The 24,421-nt window shown below is 37.3% G+C and overlaps 1 protein-coding gene across 2 annotated transcripts in view; it reads right to left on the reverse strand.

Moving 5' to 3' along the window:
• Positions 1-567: 567 nt before the first annotated feature.
• The window catches only part of LOC583552 (dynein heavy chain 3, axonemal), a 70,361-nt gene continuing 46,507 nt past the window's right edge, over positions 568-24,421 (reverse strand). The window contains exons 42-69 of one of the 2 annotated variants that reach the window (XM_030984008.1): positions 23,977-24,090; positions 23,400-23,623; positions 22,753-22,877; positions 21,745-21,930; positions 21,001-21,168; positions 20,308-20,441; positions 19,340-19,625; positions 18,513-18,680; positions 17,779-17,996; positions 17,149-17,260; positions 16,214-16,570; positions 15,480-15,681; positions 14,777-14,979; positions 14,056-14,160; positions 13,385-13,651; positions 12,705-12,866; positions 12,090-12,250; positions 11,771-11,928; positions 10,598-11,167; positions 9,828-9,934; positions 9,013-9,156; positions 8,388-8,551; positions 7,699-7,852; positions 6,958-7,086; positions 5,738-6,003; positions 5,344-5,432; positions 4,883-5,004; positions 568-3,716 (exon numbers count right to left, since the gene is read on the reverse strand). In XM_030984008.1, the coding sequence (XP_030839868.1) occupies positions 3,420-3,716; positions 4,883-5,004; positions 5,344-5,432; positions 5,738-6,003; positions 6,958-7,086; positions 7,699-7,852; positions 8,388-8,551; positions 9,013-9,156; positions 9,828-9,934; positions 10,598-11,167; positions 11,771-11,928; positions 12,090-12,250; positions 12,705-12,866; positions 13,385-13,651; positions 14,056-14,160; positions 14,777-14,979; positions 15,480-15,681; positions 16,214-16,570; positions 17,149-17,260; positions 17,779-17,996; positions 18,513-18,680; positions 19,340-19,625; positions 20,308-20,441; positions 21,001-21,168; positions 21,745-21,930; positions 22,753-22,877; positions 23,400-23,623; positions 23,977-24,090 (5,392 nt within the window). In that variant the 3' untranslated portion in view covers positions 568-3,419. The remainder of the gene's footprint in view (positions 3,717-4,882; positions 5,005-5,343; positions 5,433-5,737; positions 6,004-6,957; positions 7,087-7,698; positions 7,853-8,387; positions 8,552-9,012; positions 9,157-9,827; positions 9,935-10,597; positions 11,168-11,770; positions 11,929-12,089; positions 12,251-12,704; positions 12,867-13,384; positions 13,652-14,055; positions 14,161-14,776; positions 14,980-15,479; positions 15,682-16,213; positions 16,571-17,148; positions 17,261-17,778; positions 17,997-18,512; positions 18,681-19,339; positions 19,626-20,307; positions 20,442-21,000; positions 21,169-21,744; positions 21,931-22,752; positions 22,878-23,399; positions 23,624-23,976; positions 24,091-24,421) is intronic. The other variant, XM_030984009.1, reaches the window with a different exon arrangement.

Genomic DNA, 24,421 nt, shown 5'->3' on the forward strand with positions numbered 1-24,421 from the left:
TATTGATGGTAGGAATGATGGTGATGGTGATCATGAAGATGATAATGGTTATGGTGATGGTGATGTGATGACGATAATGATATTATAATGGAGATGAAGATGATGGACAATGATGAGCAAGTGTGTGCTTGTAAAAATGATGCCTGGCTGGAATGCTCCCCAGGGAGTGGAGAATGTGCATACATTGTGTGTGGATAAGCCTGAATCCAATGACCGGGGTAATAATATTTATCTATGAAGTGCTTTGAGAGGGCCTACGGTCCTGAAAGCACTATATAAGAACAAACTATTTTTATTATTATTATGGTGGTGATGCAGATGATGATGATAATGGTAATGGTGATAGGATGGTGGAGATGATGATGGTGATGATGATAATGATAATACAATAATTGTGATGATGATGATATCAATTCTGATAATTACATATATGACATCAAAGAAAATTAATTTTCATGGAATTTGGTGAGAGTACAGGTGATTAATGGAGTGATAAAACAGAAACACTGGAAACACTTCAAAACTAAAATTGCTCAACAACAAAAAATTCAATCTTTCACCAAAGAGTGTGTTATGTTCAATTTTTATTGTAGCTTATTCAACCATACCAAAGGCACAAAAACCAGCATATACAAGATTTATTTTGCATAGAAACACACATCAATAATATATTGCGGCGGTAGGAATACAATCTGCAATAAAAATAGCTTTTTGAAAATTGGAAATTATTTGATCATTTCACAGCATTTTTTGTTCCAAGAGCTCACTTAGACTGTCAAGGTGATACCTTAGAGGACGGAATATTGAAGAAAAAGATTCAGGTGCAAAAATAGCCAAATCTATCCAACTATGCTTCATAATATTAAATACTAGATAAAGGCACACACACAATTCATCAAATTATCTTATGTACATTTTGTTCCAGCTGATCTACTGCCAACAATATACATCGTTTCTCATAAATAAAATGTCAATTATAGAAGTATTTCATCACGTATGTACAATGTTCTATTTACATGTTTTGGTGTATGAAACCAAGAGGAGTGTAGGAATGTTTGATCAATACTACTCCAGAATGCAAGATCTTCACACAAATGTCACATTTCTTTATATATATATATATATATATATATATATATGCTTGCTCAATACAAAGGATCTTATCTTCATTTCATTCCAAAAGATGAGAGCTCTCCTTGAACCAAAAGCCACCCCCCCCCCTACAAAAAAAAAAAAATATTAATAAAAAAATATTAATAAAAAAATGAAGAAAAAAATAATTACACTATGATATAACAGACAAGAGTAATTGTCTGTATATGTGATGCTACTCTCGACATTATACACATCATACAAACATGTATACACATGCACAAGTACTAACTTTAAAACTCTGATGTATGTTAAAATTTATGATCATCTGCATCAACATATACTTGTACGCATATGAAAACATCTTCTCCATCATAAGATTTATTTGTATCTATATTCCCATTGCAAAGTAACCTCAAATAGTTTTCAGAGGTCAGTCTGACTTTGCAAAAACTATGACTGCATGAAATGGACTTGTCAATATGTTAGTGGAGAAACATCTACTCGGTATTATGTTGAATGGTCTATTATAACTAACCCAAAGTCTATTAACAACAGAAATAACATTTTTTTTCCAAAATAGTTTTTCATGACTGGCCATCACAATTCAAGTACACATATGACAGAATCAAGAACGTTTATAGAAAACACTTTAAATATATAACTTGACGCTCATTCTAGAATCAGGCAAGACTTCCACACCAACCAACAAAGCAAGAAAACCGCAATTTTGATAAATATCCAAATATTCTGTTCTGCTTCTCTCACCTCCAATTATCAAATCTTTGTAGTATGATTGGAAACCCTTGCAAATCACTGATTCTAACAATTATTCTATAATACAATCTGATATCTCCCATATCATTCTTGTAAACATTATGATATACTTTCTATTTATAAGCCATCAACTTTATATACATTTTCAATCAGATTTTATACAGGACTTATACAGATTTCAGAAAAAAAGATCAAGAAGTTAATGTAAGATAGTTGGTAAAGGCACATATAATATTTTTCTTTGAATACTCTTGTAATATTGATATAATTCATTATTTATCTTTATACTGATGAAGCTGCTTCGGGCAATGATGAATGAAAGAATTTGTAATATCATTTTTTTTCTTCAGTTGAATTTTGTAAAATATAATTGCATAGTTCCTTTTCAAGGTTTGATCAAATTTGGGGGTTTGAAAGCAATATGGGGAATCAATACAGATGTGCAAAACAATATCAAGTTTTCAATGAAACCTTTCAATCTCAAATCTATAATATGGGTATTTACATTTCACATAAAATCAACTATTGATTTCATTTGAAAATTAAGTGGAAATACAGGCCACAAAACTGAAGTCCTAACATATTTCAAATAAATCAGTATTCACTGCAATCACTATGATATATCACTTGTCTATTTGACTCAGGTATGAAAAATGTACATACATGTATATAACATTTATGTAAGAAAAATATATAAATTAGAAAATATATACATTATGTAAACATAGAATTTGTTCATATTTTCACATCAATGCATATCTAACAATCCCATTTGGAACTAATTCACATTTACGAGACATTAGGTGAGACATATACTGATATTTAAGCCAATTCATTATTACATGTACAAAAATAAAGAATTCTTACACAAATTTAAGACAAACAGAAAAGAAATGTCGCTTATTTAAATTCCTATTTATAAAACATCAAATGTTTACTAACAATACTTAGTGTGTCATTGATGATTTGAGCATGAAAGCATTTCACTGTAAAAGACATACAACACATACATGTAACTGTCAAATAATTAGCATAAATTAAAAACAATTTCATACAGAACAAGCAATATTTTTCATCCAATTTCAATTCTTTATTAATCCATCATTATCTGTTCACAAGTCAGAAGATGAAACATCTTCATTCATAAATTGATTTTTAACTCTATTTTATAACTATCCACATTTCCACTTCAATATAAATGAAATTTAAGATGGCTGAGGGCACACAATTATCTATTTTTGTCTTACATGTAATCATAAGTGATGCTAGGGATGCTTTCACATATGAAATGACATTAGAACAATTTACTGCCATATCTAACCATCTGTATATCTGATTGTTGTAGCTGTACATGTTTGGTCCATTGACACTCTAAAACACGGCAGGCAAACACCTGTATCATCATCTATTGCTTTATGTACTATTGATCGCTGTCTCATTTCAGCATTATTATTATTTAATGTTGTTTGTTCTCTAATAACCAATTGGCTTATTGCAGTATCTAATAGATGCTCTTGATTATTCCTGTAAATGCATGATCACCATGGTTACTAATCATCCAGCTGGCAGAGAGCAGCCACGCCCCTATTGGTCCAGTGCCTCTGGGTCTTATCCGACGGCAGCTCCATCCACATCACAAAGTTGGTGGAATGACCGGTGGTGGAGAGGGTGCCACGCCTAGCGCTGGTCTTGTAGACGGGCGTGTTGTAGATGGAGGAAGGTTTGAAGTCTGCCTTGCGACCAGGCTTCATCCAGATGATAGGGATGGTGTCGAAGAGTGTCTTGGGGAGGGATTCAGAGAGGACCTTGGTAGGACGATCCCAACGACATCCCTCTAAGAACAGACCCTAAAGGGAGGAGAACAGGATAAAACAAGCACACATTATACTTCCAATCTTGATCTTTAAGATGTCATCAGAGCATAAAACTTACAATTGATGGAAACTTTGATGTTCATGGTAGCTTCCATGGAAACCTTGATTTGATTGGCTGTCGAGTGATGTTGCCATGGTAGTTGATATTGATGGCAAGGTTACCATCAGCGGTACGTTTTATGCAACGGGCCCAGTTCTTTTTTAAATCAAAGTTTGCAATAATAATATTAATTGGCTAGGCAATAACCCCCCTTTCTATACACAACCCAGGTGTGGTAGAAGTAATTCCTTGAATGCTTTTAGTGCCTTTGGGCACATTGGCTACAGCCATGGTAATAGTAGCATACACTTTGTAGATGCCTTTCCTTGAGTATCCCCTGGGATGGACAATATCACTGCAGCTATTGCTATCATGCATAATTGTTGTACTCTTAGACTGACAGTTTCACATATCAATAATTACATTTAAACAAGGCATTCAACAATTTAGCAATGAAATCTGGATTTGTCAAACACATTATAACCTGACAAGTGCTCCATTTTCTTGACTTTGGCCCATATGGTAGGTCTACATCCCAGACCAGTGTGTATGCCCTAGCTTACACAAGGTATTTTCTGCACTTCAGCTCTCAACAGTGAAAGAACCTTCAGACATTCCTTGAAAGCTGTTTTAGAGTGTGTACATTGGAGGTTATGGAAAGCCAGGGCGATACCACCAAGGACCTTGGGGTAGATTTTTTAGAAATATTAAAGCCGGACTGCCCTTCTTGTAGAGCCTTGCGCCCTCTACATAGCCAACAATGCCTAAGCGGTACCCGTTGATCCCCCATGATCCTCTTTTTCTTATTTTAACTGAGAGCTGATTTGATGAGATAACCACCTGCAAGTGACCATGCAGGGAGGTCTAATTCCCCTTGCCAAACTAGTGCAGATAGGCTTTAAAGCCCTTTTGTACTATCAGCTCTCAATTAACATATGAAAAAGAGGATCATGGAAGACCAACAGGTACCGCTTAGGCATTGTTTGCTATATAGAGGGCGCAAGTAGCTATAAGCAGTGGGGCTTTAAATGCACTATCATGACATAAAGCTTGCAAACAAAATGACACAGAGTTTATCTAACTGGTCTAGCATACATACCTTGATGAAAGCCCCATCCTCAGGCCTGGCACTGACAGAGTCTTCAAAGTCAGTCACTTCAAACTGGAATCCAAGATGGTCTATGGGAATGGTGTACTTTCTGGCATAGTTCTGACTCACACCTGATGAAGAAAAAGAATGTATGATATTATGATATTCTGTTTAATAGTCCTTTCATACCACAAACACAATTCATGCTCCAGCTTGCTCCCATAAAAACTGCTCCAGGCTATATTTTATCAAAGATAGAGAGTTCAGGTAGGGTTACAATTTTGGTTGGGTTGATGGTTCAGTTCAGGGTGAAGTATAGTTTTAATCCAGGGTTTCAGTTAAGAATTCAGTTAGTGTAGGACGCAGATTTCGTCTACTGCATTCTTCATTTTGACTGACCAGTTTAAATATAATACATTATGTGTAACTTAGCAACAATTGTTGATTAATTAAAAGTATATTTGGCTTACCAGTGAGGAAGGAATGTGTGAAATAGAATCCAGACACCCAGAATACATCAGGGGCACCATGTGCAATCCAGTCATTGAAGAACTTTAATCTGTAAAAGTACCAGAGCACACATTAATTTAAAATGAATACTTGTACTGAATTTGCAAGGAATGCATATATAATCGATTAAATATACCGACTTCAGGGTGCCATCATTCTATCTTGATGGTTGAAAATCAATGACATTTTTAATTGTATAAATTTTATTAAACAAAACCTTGAGTTGAGAAGAGCTGCTTCTATTTTTTATACAGCTTGCAAGGTAACAATCAAATATTATTATTATCATTATTATTATGTCTCACTCATTTCTCAAAGTCTGAATGTTTCAAGATCATGAAGATGGGCACCTACCTGGCCAGGAGATCATTGATGTAGCTACCCATGGGTTTGAGGGAAGGGTAACTCTTGGCAGCCCACATAGGAGGTACCTTGCCCACCAGCATGCAGTCAAAGACATCCTCAAGCTCCGAAGACATCACCACCAGACCCTTGATGGCCTTCTGGATATTCTGCAGACTGGCACGGACCACGGTGGTGAGGCGGTTGAAACGGATCAGCTCCTGCCTCAGGACAGTGTTCATAGACTCCTCATAGGTCACAGGGTACTTCTTGATCACCTGCAGCGATAGAAGTATGAAAAGTGTTGCGGAAAGAAATGTTATGACTTCATGTCTTCAAGAAGCTATTAACTCGGGTACCCACAACCACAACTATGACAATAGTGAGGATGACAAAGATAATGACAGTGAGGATGACTAAAATGACGATGATGATTATGGTAGGTACTCCATTTATGGTATATATTAAATTCATGCTGTAACATAAAGGCTTGTACTCATATGATGTGGTAAACCATGCCGGTTAATGGCAGGTTTTTTTTCAAGCATACCTTACACATCCTGCACTTTTTTCATTTCCACTCGCAATTCATTTAGTACACACACACAAGAAGAAAAAAACCCAGATGCAGTTTATTGCAGCATATGAGAACGGGCTTTGACTGTACAAGACAATAATAATAATATTCAGTTTTTATATAGAGTCGCACCCTTCTACCAGTACTGTTTTGGTGTCCTGATACTGCATGTATATCAACACAAGCAATATGTTGACCATTTTAGGGTTCTTTCATTCATCACATCAGTCCATTCATATAGTGTCAACCAGAGAGTGACATCAGGCAAAACTATCAATAAAGGTGTGAACTATAATCAAGTAAGGAAATAGGGTCACAAAGGGTCAGTCATGACTCGCAGGACAATAACGAAGGAAGTTTCAAGTTTCAAGTTGATTTATTTCTACTTTATCGAAGATAACATAATTGAACATAATGAACATGGTAATTATTATAACTAAACATACAATATAGAAACATAATGTACATGGTAATAGTTATAACAAAAGATACAATCATAAGTTTGATAAATACATTGCAAAAAAGCTAAATAAAGTGGGGGATCTACTAAAAAGCAAAGCTTGTATTATGTAGGTCCCAGTTAATAGGTTTGTATATAAATTAGGGTATCTGAATAAACATATGTACGCCTACAATAGAAGAGACATATACATACCATCTCCATATCAAAGTTTGGAGGTAGCTTGGAGAGGATATCATTAGCAAGATCCTGGATCTGTTCAGCGGGTGACTTGCCCCCTTCTCCGGCCTGACGGGGTAGGGTACACAAGATCCCATCAAATAACTGTGAGGAAGAAGAAATCAATAGGTTTTAAGATAAATGTTACTTGAAGAGGCACGATAGCTCAGTCGGTAGAGCAGTGGTCTCGTAATCCGGTGACTCGGGTTTGAAACCAAGTTGATGCGCTAGTGCCCTTTGGTAAGGCATTGATCCTCATTACCAGGTCCCTCGGAGAGGACCTAAAGCTGTCGGTCCTCTGGTTGCTTACTTACAAGCATCTATGCCTTCCTAGCAGTCAGATAAAATAACCAACACCACTAATAAAAAGAATTGCTGAGCTTGAGGATTAATATTGCTCCGATTGTTTGTTTTTTAGTGTGTGTATATGTTTTGTTTCTATGCAAAATGATTACTATTCTGAATCTAGAGGAATGTACATTTACCAGAAGAAGAAGAGTAGAGAAACACTGTCTAAACAGAGACAAAATGGGATGATAAACAACTTACAATCACCATTACCTTGTGCGCATTTCATTTCATCACATAATACTATCAAATGGTGCCAGAGGTGTGATATCAAGCCCCATTTTTTCAATAATAGATACCAATATATATATCTTTGGGATGTTCGAAAAATAACAGAGGAGCTAGGAACCAATGTCTACTTTGCTTTACCTGTTGTGTTTCTTGGTTGTCCTTTGTGATGTCAGCATTCTCATGAAGTCCAAACACCTCAGGGTGGGGTATGAGAGGTAGACCACGCAGGTACTCCACATAGCTCTCATAGTCACCATGCAGAGGACAGTAGTACATACCGCTGTCTGAGAATCTGCAATCATATGACAAACAAACAGAGACATTTGGACGGGGTTCAACACTAAATTTTTCTTGGAAGGGGTCTGGACTGACCTTTTGGAGTATGTATGCATAGGCCATATGTAAACATATAAGAATTTTTGGTGTACGGACTTAGATTGTGGGCGCTGGGTGCCTGTCAGTGTCGTGGACTGCATTTGCAATAATAAGAATACCGTACATTTATATAGTACATTACATAATACATTTCAATGCGACTTAAGACACAAAACCATAATGCAGGGAGTGGGCTGTTGGATGTACCCTTGAATCTTTGGATAAGGTACAACGTAGTGAGGGGAAAAAAATCTCTAGTGTCTATTGCTTATGTTAAGCCATATAATTAATGTAAATGTAGGTGTAATAACAATCCAATTATGACCTTAACTATGTCCACTGAAACAATTTCTACAATAAACTGTTTGATTTGAAAGAAACAACAGATATGACCGGTGATACAAATGTGTATTCTTTGGTAGATCTTTCACCACGATTGAGAGTGTTCTTACGTGAATTTATCTTGCTCCGTGACCTCTGGTGTGTAGAACTTGGACAGGAGAGACATGAGAAGACGTCTGTCCTTGTCGTCCGTCACACGTCCACCATAGTTACATTCCCCGGTCAGGTAGATCAGGGCATCGTATGGGGTGTCATCGTAGTTATTCAAGAACATCTACAAGGTAGAGGAAATGATTTCATTGAATGAGCACCAAGAAGGAAAATGAATAGCAACTTCTGAAGCTTTATCCAGACATGGTATATGTTTGATAATTTTTTACTAATCTATATCACAATATCTGCCTAATACATTTCTTTCATTAAAAGATAACAGCATAAAAAACATGGGGATGGTATTCACCACAGAATTCTTAAGTAAACAGAAGCAGAGATACATGGATAAATGACAAAATTTTTAAGTACAGAAAGAAAACAAATCCATCAACCATATTTTTAATGAGAAAACTATTACAATCCCTCCGGTTAAAGGTCGATTTATCAACACCCATATCAAAAGCAGATTTCAATCAGGATAATAAAACAAAATCTTTTTAAACAAAACTAATAATCTTAATGAGATGGGGAGGTGTTGTGGTGGGCTGTACAGAGAAGCAAAGTTGTGATGAAATGGCTTACCTTGAGCTGTGTCATACTGATCCTAAGATCCGATTCATTGAACTCATAAGGGATGTTCCAACCAAGAGGACCAAACTTTCTTCTCTCTTGGGTCAGGGCATGGAAGAAACACAGACTGAATAGAAGCTTCTGCCAGACCACAGGCTGCACAAAGATCAAACATGCACAAAATAATTAACAATAACAGATTATAGCATTAGTGATGATGATGAAATACATTGGGATGTTTATAATGCCTATGAAAAAAAGTAGCATGAGAGAATACAAGAGAATTATCTTGAGGGTAAGTCTCTGGTTGCCTCATTAATGTTAAAGCATTGTCTAATCATTTAAACAGCTATACATCAAGGCTTCATCTTTTTCTAATATTGATTATTTTTATGATATAGTAATTATATGACAGCAGCTATGTATGGCACAAAGAGGGACTAACGATATGTATTTAATCACTCACATTTAGTTTTTAATCATTCTAAGTACTACAGAATCAAATTTCAAAGCAGACATGAAAATACTGGTGCACGAATGGTAGCAGTATTATACTTTGGAGTAATTACAACAAAAAATTCTCAGTATCATCCTTCCTTTCAAATGGGAATATATCTCACAGAGATGAGAATCTCAAGATGAATAAACATCTTTGATTGTGAAGAGAACTTTTTTCCCTCCATCATTCATTAATTGAATGATATGTACATAAGAAACACATAATTATATTGATTACAAAGAAAAACACATAAATTATACTTGTATCAAAAAATTAATTATACTTTTTTTTTAAAAACATAACAAACATTTAGAGAACTTCTACTGACCTTGTTGCATCCTTCAAAGAAGCTTGGATCTGAGATGGGATCATTCAGGTACGATCTGGTGAGGTTGGCTCTCAATCCTTTAGGGGGTTCATTGGTCATCTTTACACCTGCAACACAGAATCAGAGATAGATATCGTATCATCAATTAATACAGCTAATATACCACATATCACAATCAGAAGAGCAAAGTCTAAAGAATCAATTAAAGCCCATCTGCACTAGTTTAGCCAGAAGGGATTAGACCTCCCTGCATGGTACTGACAGGTGGTTATCTCATCAAATCAGCTCTCAATTAACATCAGAAAAAGGGGATAGTGGGGGACCAATGGTCACCAATTAGGCTTTGTTTGCTATATAGAGGGCGCAAGTAGCTCTAAGTAGTGTAGTGGGGCTTTAAAAGGTGTCTTCAAGATGCTTCTTTAGAATGTAGAGGTGTGAATACTTAGTCGGACTGTGGATCACAGGGTTTGCGGTGGGCAGCACTAATATCCTTTGGCAAGACATTAATCTACATTTGCCACTCTCTACCCAAGTGTTAAGTGGGTACCGGTAAAAAGGAATTCGTTGAATGCTGTTAGCACCAAAACTGGTAGCCTAGCAGAGTTGGAGTAATATTAGAGCGCGTGATCACCTGGTGGATATGTGCGCTATATAAATTTCAAATATTGAAATTATTAGTCATTACTATGAAAAAAAATGTTCTTGTTCTACATTTGTATCTGTTTTATTTCTCTTTTCTTTTATGTTATCTGATGGGTTAAAGAACGTACCATTCTGGAGGATGGATACAGGGAAGGCATCCGACGGGTAACTGGTCAACCACAGTCTGAAATCACTATGCACATTCTCTGGTATCAACACCTCCTCACAGATAAACTCCAGCCTTGGCATCCAGCTTGTCGCCAAGTGACAGTTCTGTAGAACCACCCATGTACCCGCTTCCCGGGCATGTTCGATCATCTTCTCAGCGATGGGACCTTGGCCCTGCCCGAGTGAGATGGTGCTGATGCGTGGGCCACCGTACCCGTTATCATCGGCGTACTTCAGCAGACCGGCCATAGGGTCAGCTCCAGGGGAGAGCACAAACACCAGAGGGGCGCAGCAGTGGGAGTCCGCGAAGCTGCCTGCGAGGTCAAAGGTGGGAGGCTCGATGTAGTTGCGACCGAGTTGGTCCACGATGTAGTTTTGGACAGCGGGTACCATCTTGTCGGGTCTGAGGGCGCGGAGGATGATCATTTTTGGCATACCTGTCACCATGTCGTAAGGGGCGGGGTAGCTCTGTTCTTGAGGAGCGGCTGAATCGTAGACTTCTTTCCAAGCATCACAGTTGGTCTTCACATCTGATTGAAAAAATAGAAATAAACCATACTGTCACTACATACCATTAAAGCATCTACTTTCTTTATTAGCTCAGCAATGCCCAACAAAGTCTCATCATTTGAAATGTAACAAATTTGTTGTAACATCAAATGTTCAGTCGGGATAGAAACCAATTATGAAATCTACAAGTTAAGAAGTTTATTACAACAATATCATTAAAACTTTGATAAAAATCACCATTCTGCACGAGCACACACTATTGAGATATGATGCAATAACCATCATTAAAAAAACTGGTGTAACAAATTATTGTGTGTAAATTCATGCCAAGGGGCAACTATGACAGAGATTAAAAATATATAAAAAACAAAAAAATAAATAACAAACAAACATCCAAAGCTTGGCACAACAATGGCCCTTATACTTTACCGATTGATTTATGCATTATAAAAAACAGAATACATGAAGTGCTTTCAATAAAGTTTTGCAACAACACTTTTTCTCAAGTAATTTACTACTCATGTGTGAACATGGTATCTGCCTTAATATCCTGCCTCATTATCCTCATCACCAGATTCACATAAGGCAGCAGAACAGAGTACAAGTCAAGCGAATGAACTTACTTTGCCTGAGTCCATCTAGGCTCTTTAGATCAGAAGCCCTAACGATCTCTGCCCATGCTCTATCAGTCAACCAATCAGGGCAGGGGTTAGGGTAAGGGTTCTCTAAGGCCACGCCTCCCGTCAACAGGAATCGCCACTCAGTATCGTCAACTTTACCCCTGAAAAGGACAAGATAAACATAGCAAGATTGTAGCACATGGCGAAGTAAGATATCATTATGGTAGCCAATCTACAGGAAAATAAAAATTCATAGTCTTAGAATTCATAGTCTTAAATAAAAAAAGCATGAGATTATGAAAGATGGTCACTCGATCCTTACTTGCTAGTCATGATGCCAACAGCCAGGATGGTTGAGAAGAGAAGTTTATCTTTCTCAAAGAGAGATCTGCAGACGTTCTTATAGATGCTGTCGGTGAAGTGATCGTTGAGATTATCAATACGCTCCTGAAGGACAGTGGACTTGCGACTGTTCTGGATGGACTGTAGAGAGAGAAAGCAATGACAACAACGTCAATATCTTTCAAACTGTACATATTTGGAGTGATAGCACAAACACTTATGTTGTACGCAACAGCAAAAACAAACGTTCTTATTGAAAAGTTGGTTAATGAAATTGTATTCTAGACACAAGTTTTTGAGCGTTATGGCATCCAAGGGGGGGGGGGGGGTAGCCAATAGCACTGCTGATTCTTAGCGTATGATCATATGCATGAAGAAGAATCTTACGTGTACAAACTGTCTATTCGGAAAAGATTTGTTTGAACTGCAAATGTAACTACAAAAAGGCAGAGGATTGCAGTGCCTGTTTATAACCATCGATTAAGATGAAAAATTCCCTAAGCACCTTCCTACACTTACCTGAATGTACAGGTTTATAAACCATGTGAGCGAATACTGGTACATAGGTTCAATGTTAGCTCAATCATATGCTTACCTGAATGTACAGGTTTATAAACCAAGTGAGCGAGTACTGGTACATAGGTTCAATGTTGGCCAGTTCTGATATGCAGAAGAAGAGTGTTGCAGAATGGACAGCCACAGGGTGGTAGCCATTCCTTGTCTCATCAATTTCCTTCTCAGTCGCTGAAGCAATTTCCTAAGGAGGGTCAAAATTATAAAAATTGTCATTGTCCTTATAGAGCTAGGTAAAGTAATTAAAAGAATAATAGTGACTAGAGATACATATCTTGAAATCTGCATTCATTCTACATTGCCATTTCCATCTCTTTGAATTACTACCACATCTAATCTATGCATCAGTTAGTTTATCTACCACCTTTCTTGTGGTCTGTTTGTATGTTGCATGTACTTGTCTACCTATTATCTTTCTTTCTCTCTGCTTTTCTTTCTGTCGCGTCGCGTCTTTATTTACTTTATCTATGCATTAACGATATTGTACAAATATGTTTTGTAATATCCATGAAAGGACCCCCCTACCTCTTAACTTCTACGCTGTTGTATCATCCTCTATCAATCTAACTACTTCTTCATTTACTTTATCTACATATCTATAGATATATCAGGTTGTGCAAGACTGCTACTTGATATCTATCAGTGAATCCCTCTGCCTTTGTTTCTCTCTGCATTCTTACATCATCCTCTCAGTCTCCATACCTGTTTAGCAGAGATCTCCTCCGAGAGGGTCTTGGATGAGGACAGGACCTTGATGGCCGTCTCGTCCTCCAGAATGTTCCCCTCCGAAGACGAGAGGATCTCCAAGATACTGTCCTCAATCTCCTTCAGTTGTTTCTTGTTGCTGGCGCTCTCTACGATCAGTTGGTTCTTCTTCTCTTCCAGCTCGGGTTTCTCCTTGGCTGCTACCAGACCAAGGAGCTGGTCTTGGAGACCCAGGGGTGTGATCATGAAGTTTACCAACGCAACCTAGGATGATGGCAAAGGTAAGAGACACACCACAATGAATGAGAGAAGACAAATTCTCAAACATATTAAGCAGCTACAAGTAGCATTGATTGAACCATTTTAAGTACTATACCTGAGGTAAACTTGGGCTGGAGTCTAGATGTAAACAAGTGTTATACCAAACCACATAGCATCCACCAGGTTAACTGTTTGTGAGTTTGTCCGTAAACCCCCTGTGCGTTGCATTAATTCGCAGCGTGCACTTTTTGTCTGTGTTAAGAAGGTACACTGTAATTCTAATTTTAGAAGGCTGTAACTTTTTACTTGAACATTTTGAAGATAAATGCTGTGTAGCAGCATTTTTTAAAGTTTTGTGAACCCCCCCCCCCCCCCAGGTAGAAGGTGATCGAGTTTGTCTGTCTTACCTTGACTGAGATCTCAGGTAGATAATGAGGGTTTCTCAGGGATGTAGTGATGTAGAACCTGAAGTCTGGTGACCATTCAATCACATTCTCACCAAGGCGAATGGACTGCACAAGTAAGAAAAACCAGGAATTATTAGATATGAATTCATGATGTCTACAAATATAGACACAAAAATCAATCAATGATAAATACAATACCAAGAGATTATTTTGATCATATTTCATTTAGCTTCACATATTTTTTTCACCTTTCTTTTCACTTCCATTTTTCATGAAGAATTTTCACAAGAAACAGCAAAAAAAGAAGAAGCAGGAAATAGATAATCACAATTACTGTCGTACTTCAAGAAGAATCATATTCATGTATATGTTCATATACCACAACAATTTCATAAGCTATGACAAGATGAGCAATAACTTCATATTAAATAATTGAAATTCATGAGTTAGAGTAGTGATTGATGAATAGTTTCATTTCATCAAACAGAAAGTCAAGTTAGCATGCACAAATGTGAACAGATGGTACGTCCTGAATACAAACAAGAGGTATGAATTACAGCTTAACTCTATGATGCAATTTAATTCATTGAAGATTTGATAGTTTGCATTTTTTCCCAATTTTGTAAATGATATGGTACTTTTTTGCTTTTGGTGCCCCTAAATATCTATCACGATCATCATCATCACCATCCTCCTCCTCCTCATTATTTCTTTCACTTACCAAGACACCTGATACTTTGAAGGTCTGTTTAAGAAGGATGGATTCGAGGAGAGGGTCCAACTCCTCTCCGACGTTCTCCAAGAGGACTGGTTTACCAAACTGGATGCTGTTCTCTAGGGTTCTTACATAGTTGGGATCAGAGAGCTTGATGATGGACAGCTGGTTGGCTTTCTCCATGTTCTTCACCCATTTATTAGCTTGACCTGTCATGGTATGAACATAGGATCTCTTGAAAACTGACATACTGTGGATCTAGAACCCATTTCACAAAGCCTTTTTTCAATGACCAATGACAAAAATCAGTGACAAATCTGCTGATAACCAATCAGAAGCAGGGATTTCAGTACCTTATAACAAAAACTGTCATTTATCTCTGATGACAAGTTTTGTGAAATGCCCCCTTGGACATTACAGTACAGGAAAGGGGGCCAGCGCTCTGTACTAATCCTCTAAACAGTTTTACAAAAATCGAATATGTCACCGAATGTACATGTAGTGCTATACTGCTACCCTATACTGCAACTTGAAGCTGATGAAAAAACACAGCTCTAAATAACACTTTGTTTTGCATTGAACTCTATGCAAATTTTAGGGGGCTCTTTGGGGCATTTTGAGGGCTATATTGCCCCGAGCCCTGTGTATTTTTAATTAGGTAACACCAAAAAGGATAAATATTGAGCTGAAGTCCTTGGTATACACTCACCCTGAGGGTCAATCATGAGGGGCCATCTCCTTGAGTTGGATACAATGATACCATTATCAATAGAGAAGGAGTCTACAGGGAGACCAGCAATGTTCCATGCTCGGATCTTCACAGGTTCACCTAATGTAGCACTCAGTGAGAACGTCTCAGAACATGGGATCTTCTTCTCTTGACAAAGCTTCAGCCATTCATCAGTAGCTTTCTGCAAATCACAAGCATGGGTTAAAATGGTCACCACTGTTTAGCTTGACTGCATATATTGTCAATGATACTGCAGACTCATATCATCTGTTACTATGCATAAAGGTAATGGATTCGTATGCAAAATTAATTAATTTTGTTAACCTGTTTTGCTTCCTAATTGTATTATTATTATATTATATCAATACTATTATATTATAGTGCTCAAAACATAATCATTTTATATTGAAATTGTATGTACACTTCATCCATACCCATCCAAACTGAGACCTGCTAAAAGCAAGTATAGAAATCCACTATATAGTTTTTATAATGCAACAGAGAAAAAGATGTGTTTGATGGTTGTTCAAGATGGAGTTACAAGAATTACAAGTTTGTTAAAACCACAGTCAAATCTGGACAAAGTAAAATAATAGTATATTGCTTTTAAAAAAATCAGCTATTAGCTGATTCACACTATACCTCCTCATTTCTGCAATAACAATATATGACAATTAGGTTTAATGGTTGTATTTGCTTGTAGATAGACCTACCTGTCTGTAGTCCACGGTGAAGGTTCCTAGGTATGCTACCACACCAGCTGATATCAAGACATCACCGGTGATAGAGATAAACTTCTGACCTAGAAGATTAGCTGCCAACTCCCACCGATCCTTTTCTCCTCCCAGACCACCGATCAGCTTCTCTGCACGGTCAAGCTTCTGAGAGCAGAGCTCGATGTTTGCCTCCAGGTCCTGCTTCTTGTCAACCATGCGCTCCAGCTCGTCGTTGAGGGCCTGGAGCTTGTCAGAGACCTCCTTGAGCTGAGCTCGTTTGGTGTTAAGCTTCTCCATCTGGATGGCCAGCTCCGCCTCAGCTTCGGCAAGCTTCTGTTTCTTAGGTCCTACCACCTGGTGTTGACAGAGAAAAATAATATAAAGATGTTAGATCAAAGATCACCCCCCAGCAAGGATAGTCTTTCTAATCGCCTTTGAATATTTGTTTGATAACCCATACCGACAATACACCATTTAGTTTATGTAAATTTACTGTGACCTACATGTATTCACATCCACCTGATCTAGATAATGCCATTGGCACTATGACAGGAAAGCTCATACTATTGATTTTGAACATTATCAACATACTGAAGATTTTTTGTGTGCAAAATCTCTGCTATTGGCTATTGTCATGTATGTCAAATGAGGCACCGACTAAGAATTACTAACGTGATGGTTTACATGATATTCAAGACCACCTATGAAAGACAAACTTTGGGATGCGACTTCACTTTGACCAACCATGTTGCGTTGCAAGATTTTTGTTATGTGGGATATAATTGGTCACATTTCTTGAAAAAGAACTAAATATTATTCTTTAGATATCCCATTACATATTCAGTAAAACACCCTGAGCTTACAAGACACTTTTATTAAAATAACAATCTGAGATCTATACTAAATGTCATGAACAGAATATTGTTGGTTACCTTGGCCACACGATCATAGACGTCCATAGCCCGGACCCACTTGCAAAGACCTTCACAAGCAGTGGAGATGTTCTTGATAACTTCGGGCTTGAAATCTGGGTTTGGTATGTACCTGGTGTAAAAAAAAAAAGGAACATATGTTTGTAACAATTTCATCACTTTACAAACTGAAAGTATGTATCCCTCTTTTGCCTTTTCTCCATCACAGAAGTATTATGTGGAGGTGTCATGGTATAGTGGTTCATTCACCGGACTTCAGTCATAAGGTTGAAGGTTTGAATCCCAAGCCAGCACTAAAGTCACTTGGCTAGACATTAATATGCATTTGCCACTCTCCACCCAGGTATCAATGGGTGATTGATATACTTGAGCACTAGTTACTTTGGCAGCTGGCTTTAACCAAGGTAATGATGTTGAAGCGCTAAGAGCATCAAAGCTTAATGGATATGATGGCTTCATGAAAAAAATCCATTATCCTATCCTCTATTTGAAGCCAGAGGGACATTAAGCCTCATCATTTAAAACAAAGTTAACGCCCATCTGGCACCAAACAGACGATATCAAGAAGACTTAACAGTTCCTAGAGGGTATTCAGAGAAAAAGGCTAAACTGGACCAGGAGCCAACTTACTTATCCCGGATCTTTTTCATGATAGCAGGAGCGATGTTGTCCTTGTCATATTGCTTGAGGATTTCCAGGAACTTCATGTCTCCCAGAAGCTTCTGGGAGGGTCCCCAGAAGTCCTCCACCATCTTACCGCTGCCGTTGGGGTCAGGCTTACGCTCCGGTTTGACTGAACGCATCACGCACACCGACTCCAACACAAGCCTCACACCACCAGGAGGGTTCTAAGGTTAGAGAAAAAGAGATTGGCTGGCTCAACACTGACTGATGCAGGGAAACCTGTATACAAAGACTGCTCAGGGGAGACCAGACATGTGGTCTTTATAGGCAGGTAGTCTTCATGTATATGTGTCTGTACATGCAGGTTATTTTAGTTCAGGTTTCAATGAGAAACACTGCCCTTTACGTCTTAACTTGTGTATATATATTTATTTGCACAGGTCACTGTAGTATAGATTTTGATGAGAAACCCAGTAAAAGGGAACAAGTGGGACCTTCTGTGCAAGTGTCTTTTCAAACAGGTAACTTCAAGACAAAAAACAATGATTTCAAAACATATCAAAAATACATGGGCCTCCGTTTTATAAAACTTGTTATCAATAATAAGTTCCAATAACTGTTATAAGCTACTGAAATCGTGGCATATGATTGGCTGAAGACAAAATTGTCCTAGAATTTTTACATTAAGTAACAGCTAGGGCTAAGGCAGAAAGATTAGAGGGCAGATATAGAGAGCTCACCTTCATAGATTTGACCATAGAGATGTCACTGGGTTTGAGAGTGTTGAGAGCAGAAAGAGAAGCTTCCAAGGCAGGGATAGCTTCAGCAAGGTCTGCTTCACAGTCAGACTTGATCCCCTGTGCTACACCAGCTGCAGCATTGGCTACGGCTTCATCTGCTGCTACGACCTGGTGTATGGGATAGAATACAAGGTCAAAGTATGGCTCTAGGCCCCATCTTACAAAGAGTTATGATTGATCCAAATCAATCACAAGTCCTCCAATCAATCGCAAGTTTGCAGTCTCCTATCTCTTCTGTACATAGTTGCGATTGATATCAACTCTTTTTAAGACAGGGCCCTGGTTTGCATAATGATGTAAAACAAGAAAATTTCACAATGCAAAGCTTCAGTGATTTGTAAAGAAGAGTGATTTTTCACCGCAAGAAACTTTCATGTAGTGCATAAAACCAGTGGTTTGTCACTTGTGATGCAATTATTTTGCGGCATGGCACTGTCATTAATCTCAACCACTTGCAAACATTTCTAGTGCGCGAAAGCCTTTGGTCTTACAATAATATAGAGGGTACATTAATTTAGGTTACCTTTACTTTTAACTTCTCTTTGATTAAATTTATCTTTTAGATAACTAAAAAAAAGTCCCCTCTTTTCTCAATCGAATTAAACACTACAATGTAAACTGAAATTCTTCACCTCAGAATTTAATTAAACGATCTGTCAATCATGCAAAAAGTTTTTGATTCAGACCCCTTTGAAAGAAGTCAGTGTGGCGCCCTGCGGCGATGGAAGCAGGACGGAAGCAGGCCACCCTGAGGAACACCGACTTACCTCTTTCTGTGCCTCCACCTCCACTGTATCCTGCTCAATCTTCTCCATGAGAATGACCGTCTCCTCGGAGGTCTTGATGAGCTCCGGCTGGAGATCAGTCAGCTCCTGCTGCATGACGGAGACCTGGGACGCAGCGAAGGCCAGCTTCTCAAGACCCACCACGTATCTGTTCTTCATGGTGGCTATCTCGTCACGTTTCAGCTGGAAGAGCTTCTTAAAGGTGAGGATCAGCTCCAGGTAGCTGGTCGGGGTCACATAGTTGTGACGACGCAGGGTGTTTAAAAACCTGGGAGATGAACATAGACACATTCAATATCTCTTTCTCAAAAGGCTCCATAATTTTCAGTCTTTTCCTGTTGCTAAATTATCCTAAAACATTCTTTTTTTTAATTTAATGAAAAATGTTAGTTAAAGTATTATAATAAGGAGTTCTTGTTTCCTGCATTCCAATTTGGATATGCAGATATATACCTAAAGCAATTTACTGTACGCACCTACAAAATATTGCATATTCTTGCTGTGGCTTCAAAAATTTAAATGTTGCACCATGTCTTTCAGAGGTTACAAGCACATTTACCCTACTCATACAAATTTTAAATAACGTTTCAATCAACACTTCCTCAAGTTCCAACTCTCAGCACATGCAATCAATGAATTTAGATTTTCACCAATATATAATATAACTTTATAATCATACAGTCAAACTTGTCTATAGCGACCACCCAAGGAAACACAAAAAGAGGCCTTCGTAGACAGGTTCCTTTAGTACATGATTCAATGCGAAACCATTTTCAAGGGAAACAACAAATGTGGTCTTTGTAGACAGGTGGTCACTAAAGCAGGTTTGACTGTACTTTCATATGATCCTCCAAGAAGAAAATGATTTTATTCACAGGTTGCCATCAGACAGAACATTGTTAAGGAATAATGATTAAGACTCCTGTCACTTTACATACTCAAACACTTACTCTTCAGACATCATGCGCACGCTCTCATGGAAGTGTTTGCACATGGCGACAGATTCCTTGCGGACATGATCATCAAGGTCCATGTCTTCAAAGAACTTCTCAGCGACCATCTCCAAGGCATCTTCTGGCCACGCCTAGCAGTAAGCAAGAATTAGATACACAAAATTACTATGACCTTCTCTACAGGTGATTCAGACTATTTTCAAGTCTCTTGTAAATTCAAAATGATCAATTCAATATAATAGACCTGCTTTATAGCTTTAAAGCAAACTAAAAAGATTGCCAGGGTCCTGTCTGACATAGCAACAACTAATTGAGCAAAGACTATTTCATTCACAGAGATGCCATGATTCATAGCTGGTGAATAAAATGACTGGTAACTAGGGGTTTGGAAGTGGAACATGCATAAATTGAAATAAAATTTAAACAGGTCTATTCCATGCAATGATGGTTTTATTTGAACAATACTACGCAGCCAAAGGCTGAATTGTGCATGTATAAAACAATGTTTCAATGTCATTTCACATTGCATGTACCATTAAGAACCACATTAAAAATGACAGCTCATCAATGAACAATTCTTGATAGAATGTCTACTGACTACTATGGGTTAGAGGTTCTTGCTTTCATGCTATAACAATAGAATCTTTCTAAATAGAGTGGCACCATTTTCTTCCTTGAACTCAAGCCTACCTGGAACCAGTCAATAGTACAGCAGTTGATGAGAGAAGGGAACATCCTCAGTCTATTCCTGAAGGCATCTCCTATCGGACTCATGGCCAGGACCACGTGAAGATGTTTACGTACTCTCTCAATAAAGTAGTTATACATGGCAAGAGGTGTAGCTTCTATCTTTTTACCCTGTAATGGTAAACAAGAAAGCAATTAGGAAATGCACGATAAATGAAACAAAAAAAGTCAATCAACTTAAGTGATATGGATTTGCCATATGAACATTTTAGTGAAATAAAATCAGGCATAATTCATCTTTTATGAGGTTGAGAATCTTCATGGAAGTACCAATTACCAAAAAAAAAAAAAAAAAAAAAAAAAACTATCTTTAATAATAAGCCAGTTTTTCTCCTTCAATTTCTAAATATATATAATTCCATTAAAATTTTAAATCCTCTTTTAAGTTCATCACCAAGAACGAGAGGTTATACAAATTTGTTCATGTATTTTAAATTCCAAATAATGACCATGAAAATTAGAAAATTAAATAAACTCACAATGTCTGTAATGATAGTTTCTGCCTTGCAATACCGGTATGTTTCATTCAATCTTGACTGTATAGACACATTTATAAGGTAATCCAAGGCTATTCTGCGGATATATATATCAACCACTTAAAAATGATTTGAGTTTGTATGTAAAAAAAGATTCTACAGGCCCTAGCCTGAGATACCTTGAGAACCATTTAAAGGTGCTACATCTTACCTCAGTTCTAGCCACTGCCTGCATCTTCTCAATAATTTCAGCTTTTTCATCGGCAGGGTAGAGATTAGGGACATCCCCGGTGTTCAGGATCATGTTGATGTCTTCAACAAACGACTCGTCTTTGATCTGGTTGTCACTGAACAGGAACGTAGTCTGTTTGCCCTCTGCACCGGTCTTCAACAGAAGCTGTGTCCAGAAACAGAGAAGTATGTTAGTATGATAGAGTAAGAATAATACAAACAAATGGGAGAAGAATTAGAAACTTCATATCCCTTCCAAAAAAAATTTGATATATCCTCCGTCCAAATTCATATGATTTTTGTAGTTATCCTATGTATCTATCTCAACAAAGACATTGTATTTTGCATTTCAATCATGATTCCATGATTGTAGTTTGACTTTTGTTTGTAATATCATGATGTTACAGAGAGTTTAGAATTCAATCAAACGAAATTGAAAATAGCCACACTGTATTTTACATCACTTTGCAGAACAGGACCCCATTTGATACAACTTTTATCAATAACAAGTTACAACAACTGTTATAAGCTAATGAAGTAGTTGCATGTAATTGGCTGTAAGCAAATTTTTAATGAAAATGTGACACTTATTGATATTGCTATTAATAAAAAGCTTAATGAAAAAGGGCCCTGTTTCTATGTTTGTACATTTAGTATAAACTTTACTCATTATCTCTTCCAGCAAAAACTCAAAATGTTCTTTTAAGAAGAGCTCTGTGAATACTTTATAGTCAACAAAAAGATTCTACATGTCAGCTATTCGGTGCTAATGAGATGAAAATAATAACAATGATAATAATAATAATAATAATACGTCTTGTTTTCCCAAGGTAGCCTCATCAATACTAATACTTTTCTATGCAATCATATTACATATTACCCGGCTTTAGCCGAGCTACCATGATAAGGCACCAAAGCCGTCAAGGAATTTCTTCCTACCGGGTACCGATTTACTACACCTGGGCGGAGAGTGGCAAATATAGAATACCTTTTTTAAGTCTTCTCTCCATTCATTATGTGTGTAATTCTTGGTAATTTCAATCTGAAAGAGCTCAAAATCTGCCATAGACGTAGCCAGCTTGGTGGCACTCTGACGTCCACTGCCACCGATACCTGAATGAAGGAAGGAACAAAAATTATTCATTTTATGCTCTAATTAAGGATTAATCAATTAAAAGAATTAATTACTACAATAGAATCCTAGAATTAGTGCTTGATTAATTAACAGTGTTTATATATCATAGTGATGTTTATCAATAAATTCAAGTATAAAATTTCCCAGCAGTAATTGGTAAAATTATTCAAATCTCGTTTCTTCTTTTCATTCTATACAACTTTTTAAGGTTGACCTGACTAGAATAATAAAAATGAGAGTGGTTTTGAGTATTGCACGCATGTCTGCAACAATTTGATACTCCTGGGGCTTCAATACTGTTTTCCCAGTTACACCTGAGCGACAACATACTTAAAATTCTATCATATACCCATTTACTTGTACAGCTGATAAATACTTTGATGACTTTCCTTTCGACATTTCCCTATGTCGTACAATATCGTGGAAATAAGACCAAAATAACTGCAGGTTCCACAGACGATCTTAGAACTCAAACTTATCCAATTGAGTTGAAGACTTACCGATTAGGAGAGCATGTCCATTGTCTTGTTTGAGAACACGACTGACCCTAGAGATGTGCTCGATAGCAAACTTGAACATGACAAGTGACATGGGTGCCTTACTGATCTGGTTGAACTCGCTCAGGTAAAACTCCATGGTCCCTGTCAGCTCTTTGATGTTAGTGATCTCATTGTACGTTTTATCGTCAGAGTCAGGGTTGCCAAAGTCTCCAAAGAACAAAGATCTAGAGAGAGTGTGAATGCAAACAATCGTTTTCAATGAAAATGTGAATACAAAATCATTTCAAATGAAACATTCAGTAATGAAGGGAAAATCTACACAAAGTACACCACAGCTATCATGATCACTGTGTCTATATGAAAGATGAATGCTAATTATGCAATCATATTCCAGATTCTGCAGCATATATTACAGTATCTATTGGTATTTTACAGGACGACCCTGGCAACCAGCTTCTTGCTCATAAACATTGTGTACAGCAACATGTTTTTATGAATATCATGTGATAAAGCGCTGGATAGACAGAAAAAACGATGACGGATATTCAGTCTCTTTTTCTAGCTTAGGATATCTTACCTGATATTATCATCGATGAGTTTTCCAGATGGAGTGAGATGACTCAAGACTTTATCCATGCTCTGCTTAAACATAGACTGTGTGGTTTCTTTCACAATCTCAAAGAATGTGATTCTGTTCATGAAAAGAAATAACAAATGTTCAATTAACCCATTTGCTCACTGGAACCGAGTAATCCCTGTGTTAAGCATATGGAAATTAGATAATTCAGTAGTCATTGGGTTAATATATATAATACATATATGTACAAGTCATTCTTATATCTTCAATTTAGAGCTAATCTTGATACTGCCCTTCATCATGTACAATAAAATGTCTTTGTTGGCTACTTAATGATGTCACCTGAATGTAATACTACATGAAATAATAAGGATTCATAATACAGATTTGGCACATTCGCTTAATGTTAAAGTACTTATATTCCGAAGCTAGATATTACCCCAGA

The sequence above is a fragment of the Strongylocentrotus purpuratus genome, unplaced genomic scaffold (genome assembly GCF_000002235.5).
Source record: "Strongylocentrotus purpuratus isolate Spur 01 unplaced genomic scaffold, Spur_5.0 spur5_scaffold_14, whole genome shotgun sequence".
In the NCBI taxonomy this organism is placed as follows: Eukaryota; Metazoa; Echinodermata; class Echinoidea; order Camarodonta; family Strongylocentrotidae; genus Strongylocentrotus; species Strongylocentrotus purpuratus.